This window comes from Centruroides vittatus, unplaced genomic scaffold (genome assembly GCF_030686945.1).
Source record: "Centruroides vittatus isolate TY-2023 unplaced genomic scaffold, ASM3068694v2 contig_199, whole genome shotgun sequence".
NCBI classification, from domain to species: domain Eukaryota; kingdom Metazoa; phylum Arthropoda; class Arachnida; order Scorpiones; family Buthidae; genus Centruroides; species Centruroides vittatus.
In genome coordinates this window covers 1,043,363-1,059,414 of record NW_027121224.1, presented here as the reverse complement: position 1 = coordinate 1,059,414, position 16,052 = coordinate 1,043,363, and the positions used below count along the sequence as shown (strand labels likewise).

General features: G+C 32.1%; 2 protein-coding genes across 2 annotated transcripts in view; both read left to right on the top strand.

Annotated features, from left to right (window-relative positions):
* The window catches only part of Vap33 (VAMP-associated protein 33kDa), a 50,592-nt gene that overhangs the window by 7,337 nt on the left and 27,203 nt on the right, over window positions 1-16,052 (top strand). The gene's annotated exons all lie outside the window — the stretch shown is intronic.
* On the top strand, window positions 12,541-14,353 carry LOC136970480 (uncharacterized). Its single transcript, XM_067264927.1, has one exon. The coding sequence runs from the start codon at window positions 13,000-13,002 to the stop codon at window positions 14,212-14,214; it is 1,215 nt and encodes a 404-aa protein (XP_067121028.1). The 5' UTR covers window positions 12,541-12,999; the 3' UTR covers window positions 14,215-14,353.

Here is a 16,052-nt window from a genome sequence, read left to right as displayed (position 1 = left end):
ACTGAGGTATTACTGTAACTTTTATTTTTGTTCCTAGCCATACTGGCATACTAGGAAATGAAAAAGCCAACTTTGAGGCTAAGGGCTGTTTCACACTATGACCGACTGGACTGACCGATCCGACTCCAAGTCGTGTTGCCATGGCAACAGCAGTCGGCCGACCGACTGGTCGTTCCAGTCGGACAGATTTAAAAAGTTAAATATTTGTAGTCGGGTCGGAGCAGTCGGTGAGCTACAGCCAATGAGAGCTTCGAAGCTACACCAATCAGAGTTTAGATTTATCCGAAGTAGGAAATGGCGGAAGATTTCCAAGAAACTAAACGTTGAAGGTACGTGATTGACTATAAAACATTCCGATAGATATTGTTGCCAAAGATATGTCCTAACGATAAATTGTAACATATTCAGAACTACAATTTCTGGATACGAATGAAATATGTTTTAAAACAATTCGAAATGCATGATCGCTTTTCATGACGGCCATGTTTTCTGTGTAAATTGAAAAACTTACCATGATTGGCTAGTGTTTTGATCTGTAACAGGCGTTCCGATTGGTCCTTACGAGTCGGCCACCGACATATAATCGTACTCAGTGTGAAATGCTTTTACCACTAGTCGGTCCGATTATAGGATCGGTCGGTCGAGTCGGTTATAGTGTGAAACAGCCCTAAGTCAGCTGCAAAGGACACTGACTTGGACTATATTCTCATCCCTCTCTCATGTAGCAGCCTTAAAAATTATATTCATGTCAACACTATGCAGAAGTGGAACCAGCAATGGTTGAGCAGTAAAGCTGGTAGAATAACAAGACTTTATTTTCCTAGTGTTGATTGCAGATTCTCATCACCACTTAGAGATTTAACGTTGGCTACTGCTCAACTACTTACTGAGCATGGTAATTTTCAAAGCTACCTGGCAATATATAACTGAGCAGAAATTGCCTGTTGCTTTTGCTCTACAGTAAACCTTGACATCGTTGATCATATGATCTATCATTGTCCAATTTACAATCAAGATAGACTTATTCTGAAATTAGAAATCTTCACGCATGGTTTCAAGTGGCCATGTCCACTCAATAAGCTTGTTCAGAAGCCACTGTTTGATGCTTTTTACAATTATGTTCAAAAAATTTGGAACGAAAAGACTATTTATAATTTCTAATTTCTAGTTTTTTACATTTTAGTTTTCACTAAAAGCCGAATACTAATTTTATGTTTACTTTGTATCATTTATTTTGGTTTATGTATCCTTAGTGTTATACTCCCATAGGAGTGGTGCACTTATTTCTAATAAAAAAAAAAAAGCTCCACAGAAACAAATGTATATTGTACATATAGTCTATAAAATAGGAATTGATTATTTCTCTGTGTGTATAATATAATACATGTATTACATGAAAGAATTCCTAGGGTTGCTCTCTCATTTTAAATGAAAAAATTTGTTAAAATATTTAAGTTATATACTTTAGAATGCTATTCTTTTTATATTCTAACCTTTACTATAAATTTTTTCCAGTGATTTTAAAGTGTGACTTTTGTTTAATCAGACTAATTTTTGTTTATGAAAAATTTATTATTGCTAAATATATCCTTACTCAAAAGCCAAAAGAAAACAGTTTGAATAATCAGCAGTTTATATGGATTAAATGGTTTTTTTGAGCTGCTGTGAATCTCTTAGCTTTATAATTCAAAAAACAATAAATTTGAACAGCAGCCTTGAAAAACATTTAATCTGATTAAACTGCTAACCCCTTGTACTGTTTAGTGTATTTATGGTTGTTAATTGTTTTTGAATAGATGCAGTTGACTGTTAAAATGAAAAAAACATCTGAACTGGTATACAAATTAAATGTGAACATTAACCTTTAATCACTTGCAGTTTTTTACATGAAAACAAATGTTTTCAGCTGCATCATCAGATTAATATGAATTTTTATATTCTAGAATATCTTCATGTATAATTGCATTAATTTTTTACAGATTTTAAACATATGACAAAATCAAACAAATGAGAAATATATTGCAAAACTGAAGAAATATAAAAATGAATATATCTTAATATGATTGATAGCATAAAAATAGAAATGATAACAAATATACAAAATATAATTGTGTAAAGCAGTCGAAAATATTTTCCTATAAAACTACTAGTAATTAAAGGTTGACATTTGTATTTAACTTAAAATAAGTTAATTCAATAATGATGTTATTGGCTTTACAGATTCAACAGAAATGTGTTTTGTGCAATGGCTTAATTATAATTTGTTAAAATTGATTTGTAATTGGAAAAATATAAGAAGGTAAAATTTTGGTTTTAACTTAATTTCAATCTATAAATATATATATAAACTAATCTTGTACTGTAATGCCCTATTTTCTATGTAAAAATTCAGTTCTTGACACAGAAATCATGAGAGAGGATATTTTTAAAATAAAAATGGTTTTGAAAATCCAATGTTAATGTTTATACATTAGTTTTATAATATAAGAAGTGACTTTCTCTATGATGAAAAAAACATCTTGTTACATACATGATAGATAAGTTACTGATAAATCATGTAAAAAAGAAACTCTATGGGGGAAAAAATGAAGTTTTCAGACCTTAAAAACCAGTAAAAATAAATACAATAAACCAATCAGTACAATAGGGTGTTTTAAACAAAATATTTTAATTTTATTAATTAAACCAAGGAGGAATAATTGTAACTGTTACTTATCAACAAAATTTAATAAATTTATATTATTCAAATAAATTTAGTTTTTATTCAACTTTTTCAATTAAATGCCAAAATACCTGGAGTTTTTAACACCAGATGGCATACAAAAACTATTCCATATTAAAAGAAGTTAGAAGAAATGCAATCATGCAAACAAATTGTCAAACTTCAAATTAAATTTTTTCTGCTTCAATCATAAGATAGTCATAATGAAAGTCTGGTTGTTGCTTTGCTACCCATGTTCAAATAAGTTATTTAAAAAAAAAGCCAAATCTTAGAATTTACTCAAGTTTATGTAGCAGCCTTAAGTGCAAATTCTAAGAATTTTGTTAAAAACAATAATTTTCTAGAAAAGGAAGAATGAATATTGGTTTTTTTTTTTTTTTTGTGAATTAAAATCATGTGGAGATTTTTAAGAAAGTAAATTTATTAAACATGTTAGATCAAAACAAATCCATGTAGAAAGAACATTTAATTTTTTTCAGACAGTGCTAAATCAAAGCAAAAGCATGCAAAAGTCTTTATAAAAGTGTGTAAAAAATTATGTAAAAACAGAATTGCGTATATTCAGTTGCACAAAATAACATTAGTTATTTGTGTTGGAATAGTAAAACTTATTCATTTAAATGCATTTTTTGAAACAGTTGACTTAAAAATATTTAAACTTAAAAATCACAAAAAAGTTTTCAAAATATTGTTTTCAGTTTTTTGAAAAATTGTACAATAATTTAAAATTCTTGACAATAGAAAAATTATAATTGAATGTTTTTGATATCTTGAAGTCTACAATACCATACATTATATTACTATAGTTGGTAATATACTAAAGACTACATTGCTGTATATTGTACTGTCATGAAATTTTTTGAGCTCGTTTATTATAATAATAAATTCAGTAGTCTAACCTACTAAAGCTCAGTTAAACTTCTGCATACAACTGATCCTAATAAATTACTGTACTCTATATTCACCTTGTTTTCCTTGCCATTGGAGAAAAACATCCTGCTAACAGACTTTTGTGTACTTTGATTTTCATTCCCTATTAGTCTGAGTCAGCAGGGGATTTATTGCAGTTTGATTGTTTTTATCATATCTAGAAATTTGAATGGAAATACAATAATTATTACTTTTGAGGAAAAATGATTAAAATATAAAAGATTGCAAAACTCTTGTGAAATATTTGATATACATGAATGAAATCATGAATATTTATAAACAGTTTTACCTCAACTTTACACAAAAAATATTTTTCCTGCCTAGAAATTATCTTACACATCCTATGTATTAGTTCAGATTATTTTATTTTAAGATTAAAATTCAAACCCAATCACATATATTTTTTGTTAAATGGTCTGAAATTTGTGAACATGATCTTACATATATAAGGGAAGATCAGTGAATGAATTGCATATTTCTGTAAATGACATGTAGTATGTTTTGTTTGAAATTTAGCAACTGTTTTTAATGTATATATTTTTTCATTTACAGAATTTTATTCTGCAAATATTTAGTTAAAATGTTAAATTTAAGACATTAATTTTTAATTTGTTTAAAATAATTATCAATCAATGGATAGCTTGTCCTATAAAATTGATTTTTTTTTTTTCCAGTTCATGTAGACTAGAATATGTTAAAGTTCAACACACAGCAAATGCTATTTTTTTCATTTGAACAATTACTTATCACTTTTTATGATGGTTATGCTTTGAATGAAAGATAACGTTAGCTATTTGATAAACAAGTACATTCTATTGTGAACACTGGAAAAATAACTAAAATTATTTCTCAAATAAAACATTTTAAAATTTTTAATAAGTTTTGTCTTTGTCTTGCTTTCTGCTTATATTAAATACATTAATAATAATTCTATAATTCAGTTTTTGAAGTAATAAAAATACATTGCATTAACTCTTTTAAAATGCATTTTCAGAGAAATAAAGATTTTTAATTTTGTGTAAAAATATTTTAACTATAAAATCCATAGACAATAAAAAGATAAGTTTTTAAAAAGTATATTAAAATAAGTGACATTTCCATCAAAATGTTAATTTACTCATGCACTGGGAGAATTGATTCATGCAAATTTATGCAGTATCAGTTATTGAACTTCATTTTTAAACAATACTTCTGTCTAACAGTGCAAGATTTATTTAATTCTATAAAATTTATGGCAGCAGTATTTAAATTTTTTAAGTTGAAAGTTGCTTCATGATAAGTTTCAAGAATTCAAATAGAAATGATTTCTTTGTTTCATAATTCATTCTTAGATAATTCTTCTAATGCTAAACAGAGAAATCAATGCTATATTACTAATCTTCCTTTGACAAAATTCATTCTCTAGATTTATAATTTATAACATCATTAATGTTTTGGTCTAATCTTTAATATGGAATAAATTTTTTGTACAGAAAAAGTATTTGATGAAGCAAAACTTAAATTCAGAAATTATAAAAAGATTTTGTTTTGATAATGATCTTGTTATTATTTTTAAGAATATACCAGGCACTAAAGTATTGTCTATCAATGTCATGTATGATGAAGTGAATAGATATAGATTGATTATTGGTGATTGCAATCATTTTTTGATAATTAATGACTTTTTGTATTTTGACATTTACAGTAATATATACAATTATATGTGCTGTATTTTTAAATTCATTTATTCACATTTAGAAATGTTGATTAAACTTATCAATTCTGAATAATAGTTGAATGAAAATGTTTAAATTTATGATAAATTTTTTTTATTACACAATTTTGATTTAATGGTCTGAAAAGAAATTCAATTTTCATCTTACACTGTTTATTTCCTTGATATTTTGCACCTGACCATTAATCTTTTCATGTATGTTTTGATCTAACATATTTCAGTAAATTTGTCGCTTAAAATCTCCATTTGATTTTAATTCAAAGAAAAAACATTTATACCTCCTTTTCTAGAAAACTCTTATTTTTTATTATTTCTTTAAATTCTTAAATTTTCATTTTTGCATTGAATTTTCATAAATTTCATTTCTCTGTGCATAAAAATAAAATTTAAATTCATTTAAATGTGGTACTTTCATGACAAAATCTTATTTTATGAAAGTAACTTTATATACAATGTAAATGAAAAATTTCTATTGTACAACTTAAAATAAATTTATGATAAAAGTAAAATTAATATTGAGTAAGTGTTGTTCTCTCTAATATCTGATCATATTAGAAAATAACAGATCACTTGATTTGAGTAATTAGAAATATATTATAACTAGCAGAGGAGCCTGGCATTGCTCAGGCAAAAAGTAATGTTAGCAAAGATTAAGATAAAATAATCAACCATTCCAACTTCAGCAAAAATTCTTTAATCCTAAGAACGTTTTCAAACGCATTAAGCGTCCATCTTCAGTTACATCTTTAAATTAAATATGAAATTCGAACTAATATTAAATTCGAACAAATATTACATAAATTAACGGTACGATTACAATAAATAAATAAATACATAAAAAATAAAAATAAAATAAAATAAACAGGATTATCGTAATTTACAAAATTATGTCAATATTTCATCAACAAATAAAAATAAAATAAAAATAAAACAAAAAATAAAAACGAAACAAAAAACAACGTGCGGTTTAAACCAATCACGGATTATCGCAGTATTTCTTTACAAATGCCTTCATCCGTCATTAAAGATTTAAAACAATATCAGCTCTAGGATTTATCGTACTTCTATGTTTAGCCCAAATCATCGCACAAAGATTTCCAAGCTGTGGAAAGCCCATCAGCGTCCCTATAATTAATGCATTGCGTACTTCTCTGCGCTCTGTGGATCTCCAATTTTTCGAAAAATTTTATTGCGTGTCTCGATCTAGTAGCCCTGATGATAGAGGCTTGGTCCCAAAAGACCGTGATGCCTTGCTGCTTAGCATAACTGGCCAGGACGGTACTATCAACTGATTTTTCCACCGATCGCTTGTGTTCATTAATCCTCTTTTTTAAATTTCTCAAAGTTGCCCCTATATATACTAATTTAGAATCGAACCTATGATCCCTTAATGGTATCGAATAAATTCCTGTTAGTGAGTTACGCTCATACTTCATCTTATCATTCCTTAAAAGCTTGTATATGGTCGGATTACGTCGATAAATAACCTGCAAATTCCTACTCCTGGAAATCCTTTTAACTAACGGCTTAAGAAAAGGAATGTAATCGAGGATCACTTTCTCTCTTGGTTGGTTTCTACTCCTCCCACTCGTTCGGTTATGGTCTTTCTTGATGAGAGCATCTATTTTTTCTGTTCTGTAGCCATGTTGCAAAGCCGTTGTTCGGATGTATTGTAGCTCTTTAATTGTATCTAAAACATTGGTGCAGTGTGTGTGCGCTCTCTGTATCCACGAGCGAAATACTGCCATCTTGATATGCCCCGGGTCTGCAGAGTTCCTAGGGATAACGATTGGGACTGATATCGGTTTCCGATAGACATTCGTGCAGATTTCCCCTCCTACACATGTTATAGTGAGATCCAAGAAATTAACACTATTATAACTTTGCTGATCTAACTCTAGAGTTAAACCATAGGGGTTTTGATTCATTAAATCTATAAACTTTTTGATGTTGCGATTGTCCTTCCACACGATAAAGATGTCGTCCACGTATCTCACGTATAATAAAATATCATCCCCTACTATCGGGAGAATACTGCTTTCTAGCTTGCGGAGTACCAATTCGCAGAGTATATAAGACATAGGGCTACCCATCGGTACTCCTCGCCCCTGTATATAAGTTTTGTCCTCGAAGCCAAAGAAAGATGTGTGACATATCAAGTCCGCTAATTCCAAGATCTGGGTGTGGTACTTTGCAGCGTTCTTAATATTGGCGAATAAAAAGTCCCGCAAGGCACAAAAGCAAGGAGGCAGCTTGATGGAAGGGTATAATGCCTTGTAATCTAATACCGTCAAACACTCCTCATTCATGAGCGTAACATCCTCAAGTTTTTGGATCAATTCTATCGAGTTTTTGATCGAAAACGGCGAAACTTGCATATTACTTTGTATAAATTTAAGAAGTACTTTTTCTATCTTGAACGTCGGAGCATTACACTTTTCCACTACAGGGCGTAATTGGGAACCTGTTTTATGCGTTTTTCCAAAAGCAAACATTCTCGGAGTCCTGGGAGCTTGTAAAGTGGCAGCATCCGTATGTAGCAATTTCGCTAGAGGAGTTAGGGTGAATCTTATCACTCTTTGTTGCAATGCTTCCAAGTAATTATTCGGGGCAAGATGACATTCCGTGCTATCGATGTATTCATTTAACTTTTCCCTATACAAGCTTCGTCTGATGAGTATTATTTTCATGAACTATTAATACTTAAGTATGTAAAAATTTATTACGTTTCATGTTGTACGAGGGTTTTACCTAGAGTACCTGATATCTAGGTAAAACTAGAGTACCTAGATATCAGTAGTTTTACCCAATTCTCGAACTGTGTTAGAGTGAATCCATGCTATAGAAGTGCCGTGCTATATGGGGGGTTACCTGTATATGCATTGAACATTGACCAATGTGCAAAGTGGCTGGCCGATTTGAGAATTGGCTAATTTCAGACATTAACCCTACCATATATTTTTGATAATAATTTAAAATATTTATACTAGTTTTAGATCAAATATTAGACATTGGTAGGTACTAGTACATTTGGCTACAAAGAATTTGGTATAGTATTTGATATTTGGACCAAATACTTCCTCAAAACTGAATAATTCAGCCAAGTAATCTAATTTTAGTTGAGAGAGAGAAGAAAGGAAAGGAAGATAAAAATAAACAAATTACAAAAAAAGTTAAAAATTCAGATATTTAAAAATATTGAAGCATTTTTTTATTTTTTCCAAAACAAATATAACTTTAAGAAACAATGTTATGCAAATACTGTTTATTAATAATCATAATTTGAGAGTGACAAGGGAACAGTAATGATCTGTGCTCATAGGAAGTAAGTGTTTTTATTGTTCATCATAACGTAGTAATTTTTTAAAAATAACTTATATAATCTTCATTATTGAGCAGGAGATGCTGTTCTCTAACTTTTCAAGTCTTTTTGTTTGTGCACTTCCAAATAAATCAGCTGATAGTTGTCTGAATATTAGGAATTCAGTAATCAGGAAAGGCAAGAATATTTGGTATTCTGCTGTATTTGGTAACAGTATCATCAGAATAATTGTTTGATATTTGGCCAAAAAAATCCTACTTAGTCCATCCCTAAGTTAAACCTTTAAAGCTGTTCAGTTTTATTTGGATATATTTTTTTCATTCCAAGTAGATTCCACTAAGTGATAGATGCTAAAATCTAGAGAATATAATGTTAAAGAAGTATTTCAGTATTATATATTGCTAAAAAATGTAATATAGAAATGATATAGACAAGCACTATCATGATGAATGAGTCACTTTTTCTCTCATAATTTTTAGATGTTGTATGTGTACTTGAAAAGTTATATAGAAATATTTCATTTATGGAAGATAGTTCATTGCTATATTATGTTTTAACAAAATAGCTTTAGTTAAAATATGGAAAAATAGATTATAAAAAAATGTTATATCAAGAAACTGGAAATTGTTGCACATAAACAGTTATTTATACCAAATAAGACCATACAGACAGGAATTACCAAATATCTCATTTCTTTATTAAGATGAAACACGAATAAATGAACATCATAATAAAATTAAACACTGGAACGAAGGCAGATTTATTTGTGGTCACCAAATTCCTCCTAGGTATGGTCTTTTAAATTTTGGACCATGCAGGAAGTATAATTGGATTTGTATTAAACACCCTACTGTTATTTTGATCTAAAACAAACTTTACTAATTATCATGTTGAAATGAATAATATCTATTTTCATAAATGGTTTGAAGAAAGTTATTACCAAATATTCCAGGAAAAAGTATAATAATTACAGATAATGCATTTTATCATTCGAAAGAATTAGAAAAATTCTGCCATCAAGAAAAAGTAAAATAATAGCTTGGTTAAATAAGAAATGAATTCCTCATTCCTCTGATATGCTTATAGCATATTTATATGATATTAAAGTTTATAAACCAAGAAACAGGGTTTATGAAATCAATGAATTAGCAAAATCTTGGACATGTTATTGGGCTGCAATTTGAAAAAACTGTAGACCTATAAATTTCCACTGTCTCTATTTGTCTGTCTTTTCTTAATCTCGAGAATAGAATTAGTTAGATGAAAGGTGAGACAAGATATGGAAACCTGGGGCAAGAGGCTCAAATTAACTATATATGAACTTCTGATGCAAACCAGAAGTCACGTTATTTAAATTCAAAAATTTTTCCCTGAAAGGAGTTAGATAATGACGAGGAGGACTTTGTTGCTAACAGGAAAAGTATGATATACACTCAAACCTGTTTTTGTGCGGTCTTTTTTTGTGAAATTTTTTATTTGTGCGATTTGTTTTGTGTGATTTTTTTGTGCGCGGTATATGAATTTCAATCAAATTGGTATACTGCACAAAAATAATTGCACAAAACACATTGCACATATAAAAAATCGCACAAAAAAAGACCGCACAAAAACAGATTTGAGTGTACAGGGGCAAATCAATTTCAAATTTACTCCATTGGTCTCAGATGAATTAAGAAAATTTTACGTAACTATCTTCTGGACTATTTGCGTATTTATAACTTTTGTAAATCATCATCATCATTTTTTATTTTTTTATTAGTGTTGGTATAATGATGCATTTTAAAACAAATATAAATCAACATCACTTAACTTTTAATGTAATGTTTAATTTAATCTAAACATTCTAAAACAAAGAAAAATATTTCACATCAGCAGCAATGATGTGTTAAATTTCACAACTGTTATAATTAAATCACACATTTATTTCAGATAACCACAGCTATTAAAAATACATTAAAACTTTCTGTTTAACTCAATGTAACCTTTATTTATTAACCATGTCATCTGAAGGCATCACTGTACTGATTGTCTTTAAATTTCAGAACATATTGTTATAAAGTATACAAGACTAAATCTAAGTACTGTTTTACAAGTATCAAATAATATAAAGGAGATTAAAAATTACAGCCCAGCATTTGACGATGTCACAATAAATAATTACTTGTTTTAAGATTACCATCATATCATTGTGATATGAATCCTATAGAATTAATATAGACACAAATAAAAAAATCAATTTTATCAAAAAAATGCTTTGCTTAAACTTCCCAATGTAGAGGACTTGACATTATCTACCATTGAAAGTGTCACAACTTGTAATTGGAGAAATGCAGTGAAACATACTGAACATTGAACAGATATATTGGAAGAGAAGAGCATGTCAATCCATTAATTATAACTGTTTCTGATTATGCAGAAATCAGTAGCAATGAAGATGAACTCAGAGTAGTGGATATTCTTGAAATGCCCTAAGCTTTTTAAAAAACTTGTAATTAAGGATTATTTTAAGTTCTTATTCTGAATTAATACTGATTGGTGATGAAAACCTGTTTTCCTTAAAAATTTTAATAAAGTTAGTCATCTCTTTTAGTTGTAGATCTTTGTCTTCCAACATGTTATTAAATTATCATAATTATTTAGATAAGAGATGGTGTCTGACCTCTACCACTACTTCCAACATGTTGCTGATTTTTCACAGTTCCAAATGTTTTAAACTTTGAAATTATTTTCAAAACTGTTCCTTGAGAGCATTGTAATGTTTTTGTTATCCTTTGTGATTTTTCTTCTTGATGCATGGAAATTATTCTTTCCTGTCTGCATTTAATTCCCTAGTTGGTGCTATTATTATAACTTGCTTTACTATGGTGACACTATATTACAAATACTTCACTGTAATGATGTCATAAAATTTATTTACATGAGTATTATTCATTTTAGCATTTTAAAATCCAATATTTTTTAACGTAATAATTTTTTTTGTAATAATCAAACTATGCCATGCTTTTGTTCAACTCCTACTTTTTTAAAAAATTCTGTTACTTTGCTATTTATGTTAATGTCTTTACAACATTTGGTGTGTAAATTCTTTAATATGGCCATTATATTTAAAAGTTGTTAAAAGTTCAATAATATGAATGAAAAAATATACAGTAGAGAGTTGTTAATCGGAATCAATTGGGGACTGGGGTTGTTCAGATTAGTGATTTGTTCCAATTACCGATTATGTACGAAAAAATACATTAACCTGTCCGATGTTCAAATTTTTCTCCGTTGCGTGTCGCTTCGTATTGAATTTTTCTCCGTTGCGTGTCGCTTTGTGTTGAATTTTCGTCGATTTTAAGCCTAACGAAAATTTTTATAATAATAATTGAGGCTATCGTATCGTTAAAAATTATTTCTGCATTCTGTACAAACAAAATAAATATATTGAAGAATATAAAAGCATAAAAATTATACTTTAGAAGTAAATCTAGTATCAAAAATATTCCATTCAGCACGACACAGTTTGACTGAAAATCGTGCCGATTACTGGGGTTCCGATTAACAGCTCTCTACTGTACAGTACATGTTTTTTGACAAATTGACCAAAAATTCCTGAGTAAGCAAAAGTTGGAATATTTTGTTATTGTTATGGAAAAATTATTTCCATAACAATTACAGAGCTCTGGTTATCCAATATCACATGTCTTACACTTACGGGAGGCCCTCTTACTTAAAATTATTTCTGTCATATATATATTAAATGACAGGAAAAAAATTTTAAAAATACTATTAAGTGCTAACTAAAGACACTATTTATGATTCACTTTAGCTTGGTAATTGTTGCATCTTGTGATTTCTGTCTACCTACATCCCCTCGATGTGGGTTCCTGTCCGTGGTGAGGGGACCTCCCAGAGATGGTTTAGAAACTCTTCTTTACCATCCCTGGGATCTGAACGCCCACCCACGTGTTTGCCGTGCGTGGTGTCCCGTATGCCGGAAAGGGGGATCCTGGTAGTTGAGGGGCAACATAACGTCCCCAACACACTGCTTTGGCCTTTGCTTCGGATAAACGGGAGGCTCAAATCAGGCTCCGTTTGAGTCAATCGGCTGGTCGTTGAGTCATTGTTGACCTCGGCTTGGAGTCAACCGATCGATGCAGACCGGGCGGACACGTCAGACAAGATGTGCTTTTCTTGACTGCATTGTGAGGGTATAGCTCCTGGGAAACCCTGGTGTGACGGTCTATGGGAATCTCCCATGTGACGGCATCCCCTTGTTGGGCCCCATGGTGGGTGGGGTCACCGGGAGCTGAATAATAATTTTTCAATATGGATTCACTAAAATCTAAAACACCATGTACCAATGCATCACCACCAAGCGATTTTATTTCCACCAACCAACCAGCCTACCTTATTGTTCATGCTACGGGAGAAACATCTCTGTCGAAATGTTCTCCTTTTCTAATACAAAAATTATTTGAATCAACCATTGGGCATCTTAAAAAAATCCAAAAATTGAGGTCAGGAGATTTACTTGTAGAGGCAGCCTCTCCTCAACAATCAGCAAAGCTTTTAAAAACTAAATCTCTAGGAGACATAAATGTCACCATCACACCACACACAAGTTTGAACTCGTCACGTGGTGTGATATCTGAGATCGATCTGATGTCTGAAGATGAATCAGATATCCAGATCAATCTTTCAGATCAAGGTGTCACTGCTGTCCGACGCATCTCCATTCGTCGTGATGGCAAGTTGATACCAACCAAACATCTCATTCTCACTTTTGGAAAGCCAACATTACCATCATTTGTTACTGCAGGATATCTGCGCTGCCCAGTTCGACCATACATTCCAAACCCGCTGCGCTGCTTCAAATGCCAGCGGTTTGGACATTCTCAAACATCCTGCCGAGGAAAGAGCGTATGTGCACAGTGTGGGACTGAAGGTCACGAGAGTACCGATTGTAAAAGTATCCCATGCTGTGTGAATTGCAAAGATGCCCATCCTTCCTACTCCCGGAAATGCCCTGCATGGCAGAGAGAGAAAGAGGTTCAGCGGGTAAAAACTGTCAACAATTTATCTTACCTAGAGGCTCGTCGCATGGTCACTTCAAGTGCACCAGTGAAACAGAAAACATTTGCTGCTGTTTTGAAGTCCACAAACACACGTGGGGTTCAGACAGACATTTCCGTTTCACCAAATGAATCTCTCACTTGCCATGCTAGATGTTTATTAACTCAATCCAAAGAAACAGAAGAAAAGGAGAGTATAAAGAAAAGAACACCCCTACCTAAAGCAGGGGTAGTAACCAGAAATGTGGGTTCAAAAAAAGCTAATAAGAACCCACTCAACAAACAAAAATTAAAATCAGCCCTCTCTAAATCTAAAAGATCAGAGACTCAGTCTATGAGTGAGTTCTCCGACTTCTCAGATGAGGAGACTAATAAGGTGGTTACACCACCAGCCTCACCTCCAAAAGGCAAATCGGCTGTAAAATTAAAGAGGGATACCTTTACAAAGAATGCTGCCTCAAACACATAATGGATTATAAAATAATCCAATGGAACTGTCGTGGTTTTCGCAACAACTTTTCTGACATTAAACACCTGACATCGTCTACTTTATCTCTCTGCGTGGCACTTCAGGAAACACATTTGAAATCTGGAGAAAGAATTTCTTTAAAAGGATTCGATCTCTACCGTAAAGATGATGACAGCCACACCCGCGCCAGTGGAGGTGTGGCTGTACTGGTTTCAAACCGCATCCCGTCTTTACCGGTACAAATAACAACAGAGCTGCAAGCCGTGGCAGTCAGAATTTCAATCGGCGTTACTGTCACAGTTTGTTCCATATACTTGCCACCAGATGTCAGAGTCAATGATGATGAATTGGATGCCTTGGTTGAACAGCTGCCAACTCCATTCCTTTTACTCGGTGATTTCAATGGTCACAATCCAATGTGGGGCAGTCCCGACATCAATCGTCGTGGCAGGGCCATTGAGAGATTTATAGGCAATCACCAACTGTATATATTTAATACCGGAGAAGTGACATACTTCCATGCCCCAACAAGAACATTCACTGCCATTGATTTATCATTAGCCAGTCCGAACTTGTTTTCAGCATTTACATGGGGGGTTGGATCTAATCCACTCTCTAGTGACCACTTCCCAATATTTCTAAAATACCGAGGCAGAGAAAGCTGTGAAACAGCCCGTCCACCACGCTGGAAACTTGAAACAGCAGATTGGCCTGCATTTTCCTCTTTGGCTAACGTCACTGAGGAAATGGTCAATACTGCTGATATCAATGATGCAGTCGAAGTTGTCACTTCCAGTATTATTCAGGCAGCCGAAAAAACAATGGGGAAAACGTCAACCAGATATCCAAAACATCCGAAACCATGGTGGGATGAGAATTGCGAGGCAGCATTTAAAAAGCAAAAGAAAGCATGGGGGATTTTCAGAAGATACCCCACTGCTAACAATTTGGTTGCTTTTAAGAAAGCAAAGGCTAATGCCAGAAAAATAAGAAGGCAAAGCCAAAGGGATTCTTGGAGGAAGTATGTTTCTAGCATAACATCTTCCACCAGCTCAAAAGCAGTCTGGGATAAAATCCATAAAATCAATGGAAAATATGCTTCTCACTCTCTGTCCATGCTGGAAAGTAATGGCACAATAATCAGTGACATAAAAGGTATTGCTGATTTGTTGGGTGAAACATTTTCGTCTTCATCCAGCAATATTATGTATACAAGGGATTTTCAGGCTTATAAAGTTCAAACTGAAAAACAATATCTAAACTTCCACTCCCCATCTAATGAGGAATATAATGTGCCATTCAGCAGAATAGAACTATGTACAGCAATCTTTCGCTCGGGGAATACTGCTGTAGGGCCGGATAAAATCCACTACAGCATGATAAAAAATCTGTCAGACAATTCCCTCAGTAATCTTTTGAATCTGTTTAACAGAATATGGACAGAACATACTTTTCCAGACTCTTGGAGGCTATCTATCATCATTCCCATACCCAAACCAGGTAAAGACCACAAGAATCCCTCTAATTATAGACCAATTTCTCTGACTAGTTGTCTTTGCAAACTTTTCGAGAGAATGGTAAACAGACGCCTGATGTTCCTCCTAGAGGAAAAGAACTACTTTTCACCACATCAGAGTGGATTTCGTAGGAACAGAAGTACCACGGACAATCTAGTAAACCTTGAAACATCTATACGCGAAGCGTTTGTAAGACGACAGCACTTAGTGTCTGTGTTTTTCGATATAGAGAAGGCTTACGATCGCTGCTGGCGATATGGAATACTCCGTGATCTGCATGAATTTGGACTGCGGGGTAATCTGCCAATTTTTATAAAAAAC